This window comes from Salmo trutta, chromosome 30 (assembly GCF_901001165.1).
Source record: "Salmo trutta chromosome 30, fSalTru1.1, whole genome shotgun sequence".
Lineage (NCBI taxonomy): Eukaryota > Metazoa > Chordata > Actinopteri > Salmoniformes > Salmonidae > Salmo > Salmo trutta.
In genome coordinates, this window is record NC_042986.1 from 19,608,285 (window position 1) to 19,627,207 (window position 18,923).

General features: G+C 44.6%; 1 protein-coding gene across 3 annotated transcripts in view; it reads left to right on the forward strand.

The window, feature by feature from the left end:
* The window catches only part of nphp4 (nephronophthisis 4), a 215,703-nt gene that overhangs the window by 135,685 nt on the left and 61,095 nt on the right, over window positions 1–18,923 (forward strand). For all 3 annotated transcript variants that reach the window (XM_029723198.1, XM_029723199.1, XM_029723200.1), the window contains 3 exons: window positions 1,471–1,658; window positions 4,202–4,362; window positions 12,621–12,789. In XM_029723198.1, coding sequence (XP_029579058.1) covers window positions 1,471–1,658; window positions 4,202–4,362; window positions 12,621–12,789 — 518 coding nt within the window. The remainder of the gene's footprint in view (window positions 1–1,470; window positions 1,659–4,201; window positions 4,363–12,620; window positions 12,790–18,923) is intronic.

The following is an 18,923-nucleotide window of genomic DNA, read 5'->3' on the forward strand; positions in this document are numbered from 1 at the left end:
CAACGTGGTGGTTTTGATACCGTTCGTGCTCGGTGGGCCTCACAGTGACTGCCTCTCCCTAAACGCTTCTCCTCCCATTTATATAATGCCCAATGATTGATTGCTAATCTTCTCGCAGGGAAATAGAGAAGTAATCGTTTCCGTCCCTAATCTCACTCGCAGCTCATTTATTCCAAGCACCGAGACTGAGGGGACGGCGGGCGAGAGTTTGGGCCCACCCACGGTTTGGAGAGTATGTGTGTGGAGATTGTGTGTCTTTAGTGCTAATACGCTCAGAGGGTGGTCGTTTTAAGTCGTGTGAAATAGAAGAAAGTTGAGGACTGATTTAGATTCAATCACTCTACCACCTATAGATGATTTCCAGACTAGGACAAAGCTACATTCCTCTTGCTCTGAAAGCAAGTAAACTTGGTCCCATCATTACAATGAAAAAAATATATACTTCTCACTACAAATCAGAACAAGCATGCTTTCTCATTGCACAGAAAATGTTACTAAAATAGGATTTTAACCCCAGATACAGGGTTACAACAGGTTTTGATAGAGTAGGACCATTGATTTTATCACCGAAGATGAATCCATCTATGGTTGTGAAAGGTGTGATGCTGTAGGCCTATAGCTGCTGAGAGGGCACCTTTTCTATCAGTCTCTGATTTATGGGGGTTTCATTAAGTGATTTAGCCCTCCTAATCTCAGAACACTACTGGTTTTGTCGTTTTAAGGAACTGTAAAAAGGACACGTCTGTAGGGACGGGGATGTGGGGGAAAAGTGTTGATTTTTGTTTCCAGGAATATGACGAAGCTGAATGATTGACTGATCTGACTCTCTGATTCAATTTGATTTAATGACATTTTTAAATGGGTGTTATTAAATCCTAAATGTGCTTCTCCCACTGCACATGGATTGGTTCGCTAAAAAAATTATCATACTTGGCAGGAGCTCAGCGATGATATTCCAAGTAGAACGTAATATTAAAGTGAATATAACATATGCCTGTGTACTGTGCTGAGTAGCAGACTTTATTATCCCCCAAGGGGCAATTTGCTATATGGAAAATAGACAAATTCTGTACATGGACAACATATAGAATATATACAACATAAAGACTAAATATAGCCAAGCAAAAGTATAATCAATTCATAAAAAAATCAAGATGGCCTACTTTAACTGATATAGCCTTTAGCGTAATAGTAAGTGTCGTTTATTGAGAATGGTGAATGTGGTATACATTGTAGACTAAGTCAGGGTTAAAAACTGTGAATAGCACCTACTCTATGTTGGAGTACATGACGTCAACGTCATATAACATTAGGGTTTAGTGTGAATAGACGCTATGTTGTAGTGTATGAAGTAATGTTCAGTGTGAATAGTGTGTACTACAGTACATGCAGGTTACATCATGTAATGTAAGGGTTTAGCATAAATAAACGGTGTAACCTTTTGTTTCCTCTCTTCCTGTTTGCCCACAGGATACCACAGCAGGGGGGGAGCAGCAACTGGCCAGACTCTGTTCATTTCACCTTCCAGCTCTACCGCTTCCCACCAGTGACCACACAGCGCCTGAAACTACTGGCCATCGACAAGCTGCCGAAGAAATCCAGCGAGACACCACCCTGTGTCCTGGCCGTCATTAACAAGGATGGAACAGTCAACTCTGGTAAGGGGGGACGAGAGAAAACATTTTGAACTCTACCAACCAGACGTGAATTCAAATACTATTTGAAATAATTTCAAATACTTTAGCTGGGCTTGATTGAGCTTGCCTGGCTCAATGGAACCAGTAGAGTAGTTGCGCTAACTTGCAAACCCTGCTGATCTGGCACTCCAAGCAGGCTTAAGAAAACACAAAGTATTTCAAATAATATTTGAACCCATGTCTGTTGAATATTTGCAAACACTCTTATTCAATCACAGAGCTCATGCATAGGGCCTAAGGAAACAGCCTAGATATTATTACCGCTACTGAGTGCGCTCATCCCAAATAGCACCCTTTCCCTATATAGTGCACTATTACTGACTAGGGCCTATAGGGCTCTGATCAAAGGTAGTGTACTATATAGGGAATAGGGCGCCATTTGGAATGCAGTCCCTGAATGGTATTGAATGACACCCCTGCTCCTATCCCAAGCCCACCTCCTCTGCGCCCACCTATGATGTGTGCCCAGAACATATTGTACATGATCATGAATACATTTACATATGTATGCAAGCTCCAAGTTTCTCTCTCTCTATGTCTCTCTCTCTGTATAACTGTATTACAGATTTAGGATCTTAATTTGACCACTCATTTGTTGCTGAGAATTTTCCTGCACATCAGGAAATCCAAACCTGTAGTGTATTTGAGTTTTAAAAAGGCTTCTGGAGTCTGATTTCCACTTTGAAATTTTACATGATTTGCCCTAACAAAAAATGCATCAACCCCTACAAAAATGGCCATTAATTATAATCCACATAATAATTCACATTTCCTGTTGCGGCAAGATTTTTTTCCTGCTGTAGCAAACTTGCTCAAATTAAGAGCAGGATGGAATTGTCTTTAGCATGCAAGATGTGTCTTCAAGCATAAGATATTGTGAAAGCTGCTTTTCTCAGAAGCTCTTAGACCAGACATGATGTACTGTACCATGGCAGCATGAAAGATATACAGCAAGGTAGTACCACTGCTAGTGACGTCAGGGGTGACACGGCTGCACGGAGGTGGCCTCGCATTACCCAGCAGGCCACAGGGGCTGAGGACATGCGTCATAGGGATAACAGGGGATACATCCAAAATAACACCCTATTCCCTATAGAGCCCAGATCAAAAGTAATGCTTGCAGGGAATAGGGTGTTATTTGGGATGCCAGGGCTTTTTGGGGCTTTTCTTATTCCGTTCACGAGCTTTTGTGGGAATAAAAAAAAAAACTGGCCCGTAGTAGTTCTTACATCTATTTCTGGTCATTTTTTTTTTTTACCCCCTTTCTCTCCCCAATTTCAATCTTGTCTCATCGCTTTAACTCCTCAACGGGCTCGGGAGGCAAAGGTCAAGGCATTCGTCCTCCGAAACATGATCAGCCAACTGATGACCAGGTCCGCCTGCAGGCACCCACCCCGCCACAAGGAGTCGCTAGAGCGTGATGAGCCAAGTAAACCGCCCCCGGCCAAACCCTCCCCTAACCCGGACGATGCTGGGCCAATTGTGTGCCGCCCTATGGAACTCCCGATCATAGCCGGTAGTGATACAGCCTGGGATCGAACCAGGGTCTGTAGTGACACCTCTAGCACTGGGATGCAGTGTCTTAGACCGATGCGCCACCCAGGAGGCCCCTGTGTCTGGTCTTTTGATGATTCTTTGTTTTAAACCCTCAGTTAAACATTGGTGTAACCTTGGTATAACATCGATTGTCGATGGGGGGTTTGAAGGGTTGCTTTGGTGTTTGATGTGTTATGTACTAACGAGGCACTGTTTACGAGATGTTCGCACCTTGCTTCAATACACACAGGCAAACACGAACACACACACACAAATACTTTAGATTAATCAAAATTCGATGCCTACAAAAGGCCATTTTCAATTCATTAGCCTAATTTAATGTGAGCTCTTATCCAGAATTGACCTCATAGGACAGTATGTATGTGTGCACTAGGGCTGGGAATTACCAGGGAGCTCACGATACGATAGTGTCACGATACTTAGGTGCCGATACGATATATGTATTGAGATTCTCACGATTCTATATATATTGCGATTCGTTACTATGATTTTATTGCAATACAATGTTCCAAACATATTACTCACCATATGTCTTCTGCCAATGGACAAGAGAGAGTAATGAGAACAAGTTTTGATCAGTTATGGAAATAAGTGCTGAAAACAAATTGGCTCCCTTTTTAAAAATAAGTTGGAGAACAAGCTATAAAGGTGCAGGTACAGCCAACTAGCGCAAACATAATATTGCAATATTGTCAAAAATAATATCCCGATATGTAACTGTATAGTATGACTCCATATGAGTGTGTATGCTTTCTCTGTGTTTTAAATATGTCAATGTGTACGTATCCGTGTCCCTCCCTCCTCAATGTGCTATATCATTCATAGAAATAGAATTACTACGGGTACACTCAATATGGCTGCCGGTCCACTCATTACAGAGCAATTGACTTGAATGGGGATGTAGTTCTTGTAATTTTATATGTATGGTATCATTTCCCTCTTTCCAGGCTCCCCGGGGCTCCAGCTGCAGTTCCGTGTGGACGGGGCATTCTTGCAGCCGGGTGAGAGACGCTGGTTCCTGCGCTACCTGGCCCTGCACACTCTGCAGGTGGATGTGTGGGACAGTCAATCCCTCCTGCTTATCGGCTCCACAGCCCTGGGGCTCAAGGTACAGTAAGACAGGCCTATTAGCCTCACCTCACATGATCAGACGGCACACTCTGACTGGCAGTTGTCCTTGTTTTTTTCTACCACATGACACTCTGTTTCACTATATCTAGCCTGGGTGCCAGTCGGTTTCTGCTCTCTTGCCAACTCATGGAGCTAAGAGCAGAAACAGACTGGCACTCTGGCTATTCTATTCACACTACTTTTGACCAGGCTCACCCAATTCACCATAAAGCGCTCTACTTTTGGCCAGACTCATCCCATTTGTCATAGTATATACAGTGCATATACAGGAACGTATTCAGACCCCTTGACTTTTTGGTGTTCTTCGGCTTGCAAAGCCTCCTCTTTTTCCTCCAAACATAACGATGGTCATTATGGCCAAACAGTTCCATTTTTGTTTCATCAGACCAGAGGACGTTTTTCCAAAAAGTACGATCTTTGTCCCCATGTGCTGTAGCAAACCGTAGTCTGGCTTTTTTATGGCGGTTTTGGAGCAGTGGCTTCTTCCTTGCTGAGCGGCCTTTCAGGTTATGTCGATATAGGACTTGTTTTACTGTGGATATAGATACTTTGTACCTGTTTCCTCCAGCATCTTCACAAGATCCTTTGCTGTTGTTCTGAGATTGATTTGCACTTTTCACACCAAAGTACGTTCATCTCTAGGAGGCAGAACGCGTCTCTTTCCTGAGTGGTATGACGGCTGCGTGGTCCCATGGTGTTTATACTTGCGTACTGTCATGACGTTGGCCTGAGGGGGGAGGTTTATGAACCCCATAAATACCTTTCCCCTTTTTCCTCTCTCTAATCTACCGATGTGACTATTGAAAATCCCTTTGTTAACATTGAGAGAGAGTCTGGTGACATCAAAAGATGGGAAACGGAACCATATTTCGGTAATCCAACCAGTTGAAAATATGCGTTGGGACTTAATGAATATGATGTCAGTTCAGTTGGCGTCTGAGACATGATTACTGATGATAGGACGACAAACTGCATCTTGGAAAATCTACACATTCTAGTTATCAGATTCACATGGAATTGTTGTGCAATTTAAATGTTTAAATATGAAACTTTTTGTGAAAAGATTAAATGTAATTTTTAGCTTCTTAATAAGACAACGGTTTGTCAGAAGAACACCACTCTGCTCACTCAGAGGCCCCGCCCAAGTGAACAGACATGGGTTGTAAACTTTGAAACACTGCCCTCTCTCCCAATCTTATATAAGCCCCTTGAGGAAAATGTAACTTTCTGTTCCAAGGACGTGAGGACTTACCATCCCCACGTTGAAAGGACAAAGACCACCTACAGAACTAAGCCAACCTCAGCAAGAACCTAAAGAAATTGGCATCAAATTTCAATGTGAATTTGACTACCTACACGCCGGAAGGATGAATTTCGACTATACCAGCCAGAATATAGCATGAGCTTAAAGTATGGCAACTTGGTATGAACTTTGAACTCTTATTCACTAAAGAAGTGATACCTCCTAGCCGTCGCGTTAGCACAGCAACTGTAGACGTGGGCTAGGAGAGGACGGACAGAGTATTTGTTCTACCACACGACGACGGTACTACCAAGTATCCATTCTACCACCAGACATTCTTCAAAGGACAACCCGGCCTCCCATCTACGACCAACCGATCGAAACGCAGCTCAGAGTAAATATTTATTGCATTTTCCTTTTCCAAATGGGCAGTTATTTAGAATGCATAAGATTCTGTATTTATGATAGAGTAGCTGCCTATGGCCCGATAGAGACATAGCTTCTCCCTTTGAAAAAGCAGGAAGACTGAAGAACATTCAAAACCCCATCCCTTTCTTTGTGTAACCAGCTGTCATATCTGTTCTGTCCTCTAGGGACGTTTTCTTTTATGAGATAATTTGTAATCAATGTATGATACATTCTGTGTACAAATGACACAAATATTAATTTTCACAAAGTTTGCTGCTTCAGTGTCTTTAGATATTTTTGTCAGATGTTACTATGGAATACTGAAGTATAATTACAAGCATTTCATAAGTGTCAAAGGCTTTTATTGACAATTACATGAAGTTGATGCAGAGTCAATATTTGCAGTGTTGACCTTCTTTTTCAAGACCTCTGCAATCCGCCCTGGCATGCTGTCAATTAACTTCTGGGCCACATCCTGACTGATGACAGCCCATTCTTGCATACTCAATTGTGACGACCCTCCCACTCTGTCTGCCGTATTCTCTCTCTTTGCTTTGTTTCCTTATTAGGATGCGGGTGTGTCCCAGGATAAAGGCACCTCTTCCATGTTCATTGGAGAGACTCTCTCCATGCATATATTTTGTTATTCCTTGTCTCCACGTTGTCTCCCTTTTGTTACGAACTTTGAGCCGGTTCGTGACACAATGCTTGGAGTTCGTCAGAATTTGTGGGTTTTTGTTTGTCCACCCGCCTCCTGAGGATTGACCACAAGTTCTCAATGGGATTAAGGTCTGGGAAGTTTCCTGGCCATGGACCCAAAATATCAATGTTTTGTTCCCCGAGCCACTTAGTTATCACTTTTGCCTTATGGCAAGGTGCTCCATCATGCTGGAAAAGGCATTGTTTGTCACCAAACTGTTCCTGGATGGTTGAGAGAAGTTGCTCTCGGAGGATGTTTTGGAACCATTCTTTATTCATGGCTGTGTTCTTAGGCAAAATTGTGAGTGAGCCCACTCCCTTGGCTCAGAAGCAACCCCACACATGAATGGTCTCAGGATGCTTTACTGTTGGCATGACACAGGACTGATGATAGCACTCACCTTGTCTTTTCCGGACAAGCTTTTCTCCGGATGCCCCAAACAATCGGAAAGGGGATTCATCAGAGAAAATGACTTTACCCCGGTCCTCAGCAGTCCAATCCCTGTACCTTTTGCAGAATATTAGTCTGTCCCTGATGTTTTTCCTGGAGAGAAGTGGCTTCTTTGCTGCCCTTCCTGACACCAGGCCATCCTCAAATCTTTGCCTCACTGTGTGTGCAGATGCATTCACACCTGCCTGCTGCCATTCCTGAGCAAGCTCTGTACTGGTGGTGCTCCGATCCCGCAGCTGAATCAACTTTAGGAGATGGTCCTGGCGCTTGCTGGACTTTCTTGGGTGCCCTGAAGCTGCCTTCACAACAATTGAATCGCTCTCCTTGAAGTTCTTGATGATCCGATAAATGGTTGCTTTAGGCGCAATCTTACTGGCAGCAATATCCTTGCCTGTGAAGCCCTTTTTGTGCAAAGCAATGATGACGGCACGTGTTTCCTTGCAGGTAACCATGGCTGACAGAGGAAGAACAATGATTCCAAGCAGCACCCTCCTTTTGAAGCTTCCAGTCTGTTATTCAAACTCAGTCAGCATGACAGAGTGATCTCCAGCCTTGTCCTCGTCAACACTCACACTTGTGTTAACGAGAGAATCACTGACATGATCTCAGCTGGTCCTTTTGTGGCAGGGCTGAAATTCAGTGGAAATGTTTTGGGGGGGGATTCAGTTCATTTGCATGGCAAAGAGGGATTTTGCAATTCATCTGATCACTCTTCATAACATTCTGGAGTATATGCAAATTGCCATCATACAAACTGAGGCAGCAGACTTGGTGAAAATTAACATTTGTGTCATTCTCAAAACTTTTGGCCACAACTGTATGTAATTGTGTGATTTATTTAGGAATTTAGTAAATAAATAATTAAACCAAATTTTGTGTTGCTGATTCAACTTGTTGACTATAACCAAGAATTTACAACTTTCAGATGAGACTAAACAAGGTGACGATTAAATATTGACTGCTATTGATGTAAAAGATTACTAGGTCTTTAAGAGTTTATTCAGAAGATAACAGCTCTATAAACATTATTTCGTGGTGCCCCGACTTTCTAGTTAATTACATTCACCTGATTAGCTTAATCAGTAATATGAATTACAGAGAAGTGTTTTTATAGAATAACTTGTCATATCACTTAATCCAGCGTAGCCAAAGACACGACAGTACTGTTGTTTGTACAGATGAACGTGGTACCTTCAGGCATTTGGAAATTGCTCCCAAAGATGAACCAGACATGTGGAGGTCTACAATTGTTTTTCTGAGGTCTTGGCTGATTTCTTTTGATTTTCCCATGATGTCAAGCAAAGAGGCACTAAGTTTGAAGGTAGGCCTTGAAATACTTCCAAAGGTACACCTCCAGTTGACTCAAATGATGTCAATTAGCTTATCACAAGCTTCTAAAGCCATGCCATCATTTTCTGGAATGTTCTAAGCTGTTTAAAGGCACAGTCAACTTAGTGTATGTAAACTTCTGACCCACTTGAATTGTGATACAGTGAATAATACGTGAAGTAATGTCTGTAAACAATTGTTGGAAAAATTACTAGTGTCATGCACGAAGTAGATGCCCTAATCGACTTGCCAAAACTATAGTTTGTTAACAAGAAATTTGTGGAGTGGTTGAAAAACTAGTTTTAATGACTCGCCTAAACTTCCGACTTCAACCGTGTATATATATATATATATATATATATATATTGTGGCAGACCAGGGGGTTTGGTCAAGACGTTTACACAGATCAGACACGGACAGAGTATGATTAGCTCAGTTTCAAGGGTGTTTTATTAAATAATAAATCAAAAAGGATAGGTCTCCCCCATGAGACCTTCTGGGCAACAGATCTTGCTGTCGGGCACACAAACTAAACTCACTCGTCGTAGCTCGGGTAACCGTCTCCAACTACATGGAAGTCACCTCATTTCCCCGAGTCCTCTCCTGTGTGCTGCCCTTCTGGCAGCTTTATGGGGCTTGTACAGCTGGTGAGCAATCAGCCCTTGATTACTCACCAACTCCCCAATCAGCCCCAATTAGTCCTGGATGGAGAGCCCGTCGAGACCTGGCACGTCCAGCAGATGGAGCCATCGCCTCGACGTATACTCCGTCTGTCACCAGGCCTCAACAAGTCTCCCCCTGGTGGCTGACCTGCTGTACGTCACACACACACACACCCCTAAGCTCTGTCGGGGATGGGACTGTCGTCAGTGCGACGTACGTCTCCCTTCTCGATAGGGCATCCGTGTTTCCATGCTTCACCCCTGACCTGCGCACAACAGAAAAAGAGAAGCTTTGAAGGGACAAGAACCACTTGGTAACCCGATCATTTGTGTCCTTAACCCTGGCCATCCAGACCAGGTGAGCATGGTCCGTGACCAGGGTGAAGTGGGTACCCAACAGGTAATACTTGAGTGTTTAGCGCCCACTTCACCGCTAGACACTCTTTCTCCACAAGGGAGTACTTTTTCTCTCTAGGAACCAGCTTTCTGCTGATGTACAGGATGGGGTGCTCCTCCCCATCGTGTATCTGGGACAGAGCGGCGCCTAGTCCCGTATCACACGCATCCATCTGGACCACCATTGGCACCTGGAAATCGGGCGTTATGAGGATCGGATGGGAGCACAGCGCTTCCTTCAGACGGCTGACCGCCGCTTCTGTCTCGTTGGTTCATTTCACTGTTTTCGGGAGGCAGGCCCTGGTTAGATCGGTGAGGGGGGAAGCTATAGCCGCAAGTTGGGGATAAATCGGCTATAGTATCCTGCCAGTCCCAGGAAGGACTTGACCTGTGTCTTGGTGCGTGGAACGGGCACCGCGTGAACCTACCACTTTTGGGGCTTGACGTTCCCCCGTCCGATCAAATACCCCAGGTACTCCACCTCCTCGAAACCTAGTTTACACTTCTTAGGGTTTGCGGTCAACCCGGCTTGTCTGAGCGCGTCCAGCACCGCCTGGAGGCGCATCAAGTGCTCTTCCCAACCTTGGCTGTGGATGATGTCATCCAAATAGGCCGCTGCATACTGCTGGTGGGGTCGAAGTACTTTGTTCATCAGCCATTGGAATGTGGGCGGGGCTCCGTGGAGACCGAACGGAAGCACCCGGTACTGATACAACCCATCTGGTGTCAAAAGCCATCTTCTCCCGGGAGGAGGCAGCCAACAACCTTTGGTCAGGTCAAGGGTGCTGATGTACCGGGCCTTTCCCAATCGGTCGATGAGCTCGTCATCTGGCAGCTCCCTTGTGGTGTCACGATGGTGGTCCACACGGTGGGATACCGCTTTGTGTCACCGTGAACACAGGAAATGGACATCTCCCTAACCCTTTCAGTCTCCTGGTTCAGCAGGCTCGTGGTTACGAGCGTAACCACACTTCCGGAGTCCAATAGCGCTTCCGTGTCGTGTCCGTCAACCTTCACCGGGACCATGGGTGCAGTTGATCCGGGGTGCGCCCAACAGGAGGTGACATAGTTCACGGCGTGACCCACCTCGCCGCCGTGGCTAGCTGATGTCATCGACTCCTTTCGAGCCGGGCAATTCCAGGCAATGTGCCCCCGGGCGCCACAATGAAAACACCTTTGGTCTCCATCTACCTGGGGTCGTTGGGGACGGGTTTCTCCACGGGTTTGCGGTCCTTTGGCCCTGCCGACTGTCGGTTCGGGGTACACCACGGTGGGGCTGTCCTTCCGTCCCCTCGGACGGGTCACCGATTCGTCCCGGCTCCCACTCAGCAGGGCCTGCGTGTTATGATGCATCTCCACTGCTTCCAGGAGGCCCTCCAAGGTCTGGGGTGCGCATAGACTCGCTGCCCTCTTCATGTCATAGGGTAGCGCCTGTAAGAAGCGATCCAGGACCACTTTGTTTCGAGGATGGAGAGGGTGGATACGTCGGTTAGGAGCCATGTCCTGGTGACGCGCAGTAGGTCGTTCATCTGTGCTAGGGGGGATGCGTCTGCTATGAACCTCCAGTCGTGGAACTGTTGAGCCTGATGGGCCAGGCTGTACCCGTTACGGCTGAGTATCTCCCGTTTGAGTCCGTCGTAATTAGCCGCCTGTTCATCGTTCAGGTCCCAATACGCCTTTTGGGCATTCCCCGAGAGGAATGGGGCCGACAGACTGGCCCACTTCGGCCTTGGCCATCCTTCCGGTAGAGCTGTCCATTCAAACGTACAGAGGTATGTTTCGACGTCATCGTCTTCCGTTAGTTTGAGTAAAAACTGGTTGGGATGTGATTCAAAAGACGCTCCGCCTTGCAGCTTCCTGATTTCCTCAACGAGGCGGCTGTTTTGTAAGGGTCTTGCTGGATCCTGTCGGGCACACAAACTCAAGTCACTCGTCGTAGCTTGGGTAACCGTCTCCAACTACATGGAAGTCACCTCACTTCCCCCAGTCCTCTCCTGTGTGCTGCCCTTCTGGCAGCTTTATGGGGCTTGTACAGCTGGTGAGCAATCAGCCCTTGATTACTCACCAACTCCCCAATCAGCCCCAATTAGTCCTGGGTGGAGAGCCCGTTGAGACCTGGCACGTCCAGCAGATGGAGCCATCGGCTCGTGATGTATACTCCGTCTGTCACCAGGCCTCGACGAGTCTCCCCTTGGTGGCTGACCTGCTGTACGCCACAATATATATATAAATATAACCCCTTTTTTGGGGTAGGCACAAAACTACCTTCATACTTCGTTCGTTTTTTAAATCCGGTACCGGTTACTTTGACGAGTCCCATGACAAAACGGAGAACACCATCGTGTCTGTGAGATTCTCCCCTATCCACAGTGGAGTCCCATTAGTTTGTAGGCCAATCGGTTCGGACGCTACCAAATAGAAGTTGGCACATCGACGGTACCGACTTCAGACAAGTCTCCTGACACGGAGAGTGCCATCGTGTTCGTGAGTCTCCCCTTTCCATAGAGGGTTCATAATGGTTTCTAGGTCAAACTGTTCGGACGCTACAGAGGTTTTTGTGAGAACTAGAGCAGTGGTCTGACAAACACCGCTCTAGCTCTGCCGCTGACTCCTCATGTAGCCTATTACCGGCAACTTCAGGAGAGTAATGGCAGAACCTGCAAAAGCCAGTAGGAGCAGAAGACGGATGGTCAGGTTAAGTTTTTTTTCATCTGGTTATCTTGATATGCCTCTCCTGTCTCTGTGCAGCATATGTTGCGTCAGTAGTTTTTGTCTGGTGTGGTGTCTCCGGGCAGCATATGTTGTGTCAGGGCCGTCCTGGCTGTTTGTTTATTTGGATCTGAACGCGCCCCAATCTCTGCCCCCGATCTCTGAACGCTCCCCTATCTTGTCGTGTCTCCGAACGCTGATCTGTGTCTCCGCACAGCATATGTTGTGTCAGAGCCCTCCTGCTTGCTTGCTTGCTTGTTTGTTTGTGTTGTGTCTCTAAACACGCCCCTATCTTGTTGTCTCTTAATGCACCCCTGCATCTCTGTCTCTTCATTCAGCATATGTTGCGGCAGGGCCGTCCAGCTGTACAGGCCACTCATGAGCTGGAGGTCATCACCACAGAGTACATGGGTGAAGGCGTGCCAGTGAGCCTGCACCGGGCCTCCAACCCGATCAGTGTCTTCACCACCATCAAAGGTCGGCTCCATCTGCGCCTGGGCAACGTGGGTAAGGACGAGAGCACTGCATTTATTACTGAAGTATATTAATCTACCCCCTCTATCCATCCATCACTTGTCTCACCTTTTTACTATCAAGGCCGATTTAATTGGGTTACAATTGTAACCGGGTATCAATAACAGGAAACTTAAACTGGAACAGTGAAATGGTACGGTTAGTGAGGCATTGAGCTCCACAAAGAATGAAGGTAGAAGGGAAGTAGCCTAAGGAAGGAAGTAAGTATTAAGAAAAGTACACCTACTCTATTTACCCTCAATAGATGGTTGGCTGAGTTTTAGGAAGAGCACACTCATACTGTCTACCAGGACAATATGGAAAGAGATAAGGAGTCTGGAGAGCACACATACATACTGTAACGAACTACAGACTTGGATGGGAGCACACAGTAGTAAGGCTTGATTGTATTTCACATATGTTACACTGTGTGCTTGGGTGACATTGGGTTGTAATCTATGTGCTGGACTTTCGGGACACGACGCCCGCTTTTCAAGCAGTTATCCAATTGAAGTGTTTTAGCCCCACAGTGTCACGGCAGCTGTCGACAGTTTCGCCGTTTGTTGTCGGAAATAAATAATACCCACTCATAAACAGTACATATCACCGTCGGGCCTCGAAAAGCCCAATTTTCCGACAGAGTAATTGTGGTTCTAATACGACTCGCTTCCTCCCTGCTTATCTCCTAAAGCAGGGTAAGAGCGCGGTGAGAAATTGGAAACGTCTGGCATGTAATTTCCAATCAAGACTTAGATATCCATCAGGCTGGCTCTGTCTCCCAGCAGCCGACAGTTGGAATCAATTAACAGACGAGGATGCCCATGAATCAGCCCTGTGCACACCGAGCACCTCCATCTCTCTCTCTGTAGCGCGCTCTCTTTCTATCCCTCTCTCTAGTGCTCTCTTTAGCTACCTCTCTCTTTCTCTTCCTCTCTCCCTGTCTCTGAAGCTCTCTCTCTCTCTCTCTCTCTCTATTTCACTCCATACCTACCTTACTCACTCACTCTCTCTTGCTCGCTTCCACCACTCTCTAGCTTACTCCATCTCTTTCTCTCTCTTGCTAACTGTAATTCTCTCTCCACCCCCCCACCTCCCCCCCTCCTCTGTTGGCTCTCATCAAGCCTTAATGAATCTCTCATCTTATTTGTTCCTCTGTGAGAGATGGTCATTAGCGTGTTTGAGGGAGAGCTGGAATTTACCTACTGCCAAGACAGATGGAGGTGGTGGAGAGATTATGTTCTGTTAGTGAAGCTCACCAGGGCCCCTATCTCTCGGCACAGTACCCCAACAACAATGGGGGGGATTCTCTGAGTGGAAGCGAGAGAGGGGTGGGAAGAGTGAGGGAAAGAGAGAGAAGGAAAGAGCGAGACTGAGCGAGATCAAGGAGGTGGCGAGAGAAGACAAGTCAAGAGAAAATAGGGGGGAGTGTTTGAACTAGTTATGGCTGGCTGTGCTTTAGGGTTTTAAAGTCTTGGTTGTTTTGTTGGTGATTTGTTTTCAGTAGCTGTATTGTTACATCATATGATGGCTGGTGGTACCTGTGTTGTATGTAGCCTGGTCACAGATATGTTAGCTATTGTTAACTCCATTGTCAAACCAAACATGGCATGACAATTCCATAAGGATTTGGCTAGAGAGCAGAAACAGCCTGGCTCCCATGCTATCTTATATGCGTGTATCATCTGTATTTTGGTTAATGAAAATATCTACATTACTGTATGTTTCTGAAAGACAGTGGTTAGTTAAGTGGTCGTCTTGCTGTTCTAATTTTATGACTTTTGTTCATGCTCGCAATTAATCATGTCTTTCCTACAGCCTGCTTGGAATTCATAAGAATTAGCCTTTATTGGGAACAAAGTCTAATCAAAGTTTATTTGTTACGTACACAGTTGAGCAGGTGTTATAGCGATAGATACACAGTGCCTTGCAAAAGTATTCATCCCCCTTGGCGTTTTCCTATTTTGTTGCATTACAACCTGTAATTTAAATGGATTTTTATTTGGATTTCATGTAATGGACATACACAAAATAGTCCAAATTGGTGAAGTGCATATGTATTCACCCCTTTTACTATGAAGCCCCTAAATAAGATCTGGTGCAACCAATTGCCTTCAGAAGTCACATAATTAGTTAAATAAAGTCCACCTGTGTGATATCTAAGTTTCACGTGATCTGTCACATGATCTCAGTATATATACACCTGTTCTGAAAGGCCCTAGAGTCTGCAACACCACTAAGCAAGGGGCACCACCAAGCAAGCGGCACCGTGAAGACCAAGGAGCTCTCCAAACGGGTCAGGGACGAAGTTGTGGAGAAGTACAGATCAGGGTGGGGTTATAAAAATATCCTAAACTTTGAACATCCCACGGAGCACCATTAAATCTATTGTTAAAATATTTAAAGAATATGGCACCACAACAAACCTGCCAAGAGAGGGCTGCAAACCAAAACCCACAGACATTAATCAGAGAGGCAACAAAGAGACCAAAGACAAACCTGAAGGAGCTGCAAAGCTCCACAGCGGCGATTGGCGTATCTGTCCATAGGACCACTTTAAGCCGTACACTCCACAGAGCTGGGCTTTACGGAAGAGTGGCCAGAAAAAAGCCATGTCTAAAAGGAAAAAGTAAGCAAACATTTTTGGTATTCGCCAAAAGGCATGTGGGAGACTCCCCAAACATATGGAAGAAGGTACTCTGGTCAGATGAGACTAAAATTGAGCTTTTTGGCCATCAAGGAAAACACTATGTCTGGCGCAAACGCAACACCTCTCATCACCCCAGGAACACAATCTCCACAGTGAAGCATGGTGGTGGCAGCATCATGCTGTGGGGATGTTTTTCCATCGGCAGGGACTGGGAAACTGGTCAGAATTGATGGAATAATGGATGGCGCTACATACAGGGAAATTCTTGAGGGAAACCTGTTTCAGTCTTCCAGAGATTTGAAACTGGGACAGAGGTGCACCTTCCAGCAGGACATGACCCTAAGCATACTGCTAAAGCAACACATTTTTTACATTTTTTTTTAACATTTTAGTCATTTAGCAGACGCTCTTATCCAGAGCGACTTACAGTAGTGAATGCATACATTTCGTTTCATGCATTTTTTTTGTTGTACTGGCCCCCGTGGGAATCGAACCCACAACCCTGGCGTTGCACACACCATGCTGGCGTTGCAAACACCATGCTCTACCAACTGAGCCAACTGGTTTAAGGGGAAACATTTAAATGTCTTGGAATGGCCTCATCAAAGCCCAGAGAATCTGTGGTATGACGTAAAGATTGCTGTACACCAGCAGAACCCAATGCAACTTCATTGAGCTGGAGCAGTTTTGCCTTGAAGAATGGGCAAAAATCCCAGTGGCTAGATGTGCCAAGCTTATAGAGACATACCCCAAGAGACTTGCAGCTGTAATTGTTGCTGAAGGTTGCTCTACAAATGATTGACTTTGGGGGGTGAATAGTTATGCACGCTCAAGTTCTGTTTTTTTGTCTTATTTCTTGTTTGTTTCACAATAAAAAATATTTTGTATCTTCAAAGTGGTAGGCATGTTGTGTAAATCAAATGGTACAAACCCCCCCCAAAATCTATTTTAATTCCAGGTTGTAAGGCAACAAAGTAGGAAAAATGCCAAGGGGGCTGAATACTTTCGCAAGCCAAGTGCATTCGGAAAGTATTCAAACCCCTTGACTTTTTCCACATTTTCTTGTTTTACAGCCTTATTCTAAAATGCATTTAATCATTTTTTCCCCTCATCAACCTACACACAATACCCCATAATGACAAAGCAAAAGGTCTTTATACATTTAAAAAATAAATATTATTAAAAATAAAAAACTGAAATATCACATTTACATAAGTATTCAGACCCTTTACTCAGTACTTTGTTGAAGCACATTTGGCAGCAATTAAAGCCTTGAGTCTTCTTTGGAATGGCGCTACAAGCTTGGCGCACATATATTTGGGGAGTTTCTCCCATTCTTCTCTGCAGATCCTCTCAAGCTCTGCTTAGGATCGTTGTCCTGTTGGAAGGTGAACCTTCGCCCCAGTCTGAGATCCGGAACACTCTGGAGCAGGTTTTCATCAAGGATCTATCTGTACTTTGCTCCGTTCATCTGTCCCTCGATCCTGACTAGTCTCCCAGTCCCTGCCACTGACAAACTTTTTTCACTTTGTCATTATGGGGTATTGTGTGTAGATTGATGAGGAAAAACATTAATTAAATCAATTTTAGAACAAAGCTGTAATGTAACAAAATGTGTAAAAAGTCAAGGGGTCGGAGTACTTTCTGAGAATCGAGTGTATAAATAAACATTGTAACAAAATGCAATGTACAGTAGTAGATGCACTACATGGCTAAAAGTATGTGGCCACCTGCTCGAACATCTCATTCCAAAAACATGGGCATTAAAATGGAGTTGGTCCCCCCTTTGCTGCTATAACAGCCTCCACTCTTCTGCGAAGGCTTTCCACTAAATGTTGGAACATTGCTGTGGGGACTTGCTTCCATTCAGCCACAGGAGCATTAGTGACATCGGGCACTGATGTTGGGTGAATAGGCCTGGCTCGTAGTCGGTATTCTAATTCATCCCAAAGGTCTTCGTTGGGGTTGAGGTCAGACTCTGTGCAGGTCAGCCAAGTTCTTCAACACCAATCTCAACAAACTATTTCTGTATGGACCTTGCTTTGTGCACAGGGGCATTGTCATCCTGAAACAGGAAAGGGCCTTCCCCAAACTGTTGCCACAAAGTTGGAAGCACAGAATCGTCTAGAATGTCATTGTATGCTGTAGCGTTAATATTTCCCTTCACTCAAACTAAAGGTCCTAGCCCGAACCGTGAAAAACATCTCCAGACTATTATTCCTCTTCCACCAAACTTTACCATTGGCACTATGCATTGGAGCAGGTAGCGTTCTCCTGGCATCCGTCAAACCTAGATTAGTCTGTCTGACTGCCAGATGGTAAAGTGTGAGTGTTGCAACCGAGGACAGACAATTTTTATGCGCTACGTTCTTCATCACTCAGCAGTCCCGTTCTGTGAGCTTGTGTGGCTTACCACTTCAGGGCATCTTTTCACAAATAGTTTTATGTTTAATCACATATGTTTCACTATATTTAGATGTGAACCTGACAGCTGGGAAATGTACACTTTAAGAGATACAGTTGTGTGTTTCCTGTTATTCATGAGATCACCAAATGAAACACACTCGTTATAACTGTCCCTTAATAAGTGTCCAAGGACCATTCCCACATTCTCAAAAGTGGAAATATTGTTTCATTGTTTAATACAGGGCACTTCATGACACTGCATTAAAACCAAATTATGATGATGTACAATATTACGTATTGGATCACTAAAAAATACAACTTTTACATTACCGTGTAGTTTACCAATAAAATGGTCTGATGGTGATGTGGATATACTTGGTATACATATCCCAAAATAAATATGATCGCACTCCGATACATTTTTATAGAAAGTTAGCAAAAGTAGATATCTTGCTGCCATGGAAAGCTAAATACCTGTCTATTTGTGGTAAAAACACCCTGATTAACTCTTTAGTCATATCCCAGTTTACGTATTTCATTATGGTCTTGCCTACACCTAGCAAACAGTTAAAGAAAATTATATGAGGGAAAAAATATTCAATTTTATTTGGAACGGCAAGCCAGACAATATTAAATGGTCCTATTTATATAATGAATATGAATTCGGAGGCCAGAAATGATTATATATTAAAACATTAGAGATCACTAAAGGCTTCAGTCATACAAAAGTTATGCTTAAATCAGAACTGGTTCTCTAGCAAATTAGTAAGTGTTCAAGAACTGTATTTTTTCCCCTTTATTCAGATTACATTCTTACTAATGATTGAAAAGGAAATCTCCCAAATATCGTTATTTTGAAAACAAGTTGGTTGCAATTTCAATTTAATCCACTAGAAAAAAAACAGAACAAATCATACAACAAATATTGTGGTTAAACTCAAATATACTAATTGATAAAAATCACACATGCAGCTAACAAAAACACATGGAAATGTCTGCTCTACCCAGAATATAGCTCATGAAGTACGCTTCATCACCTTCTCATCCTGGTCTCTGTGGTCAGGCTTCTCACCTA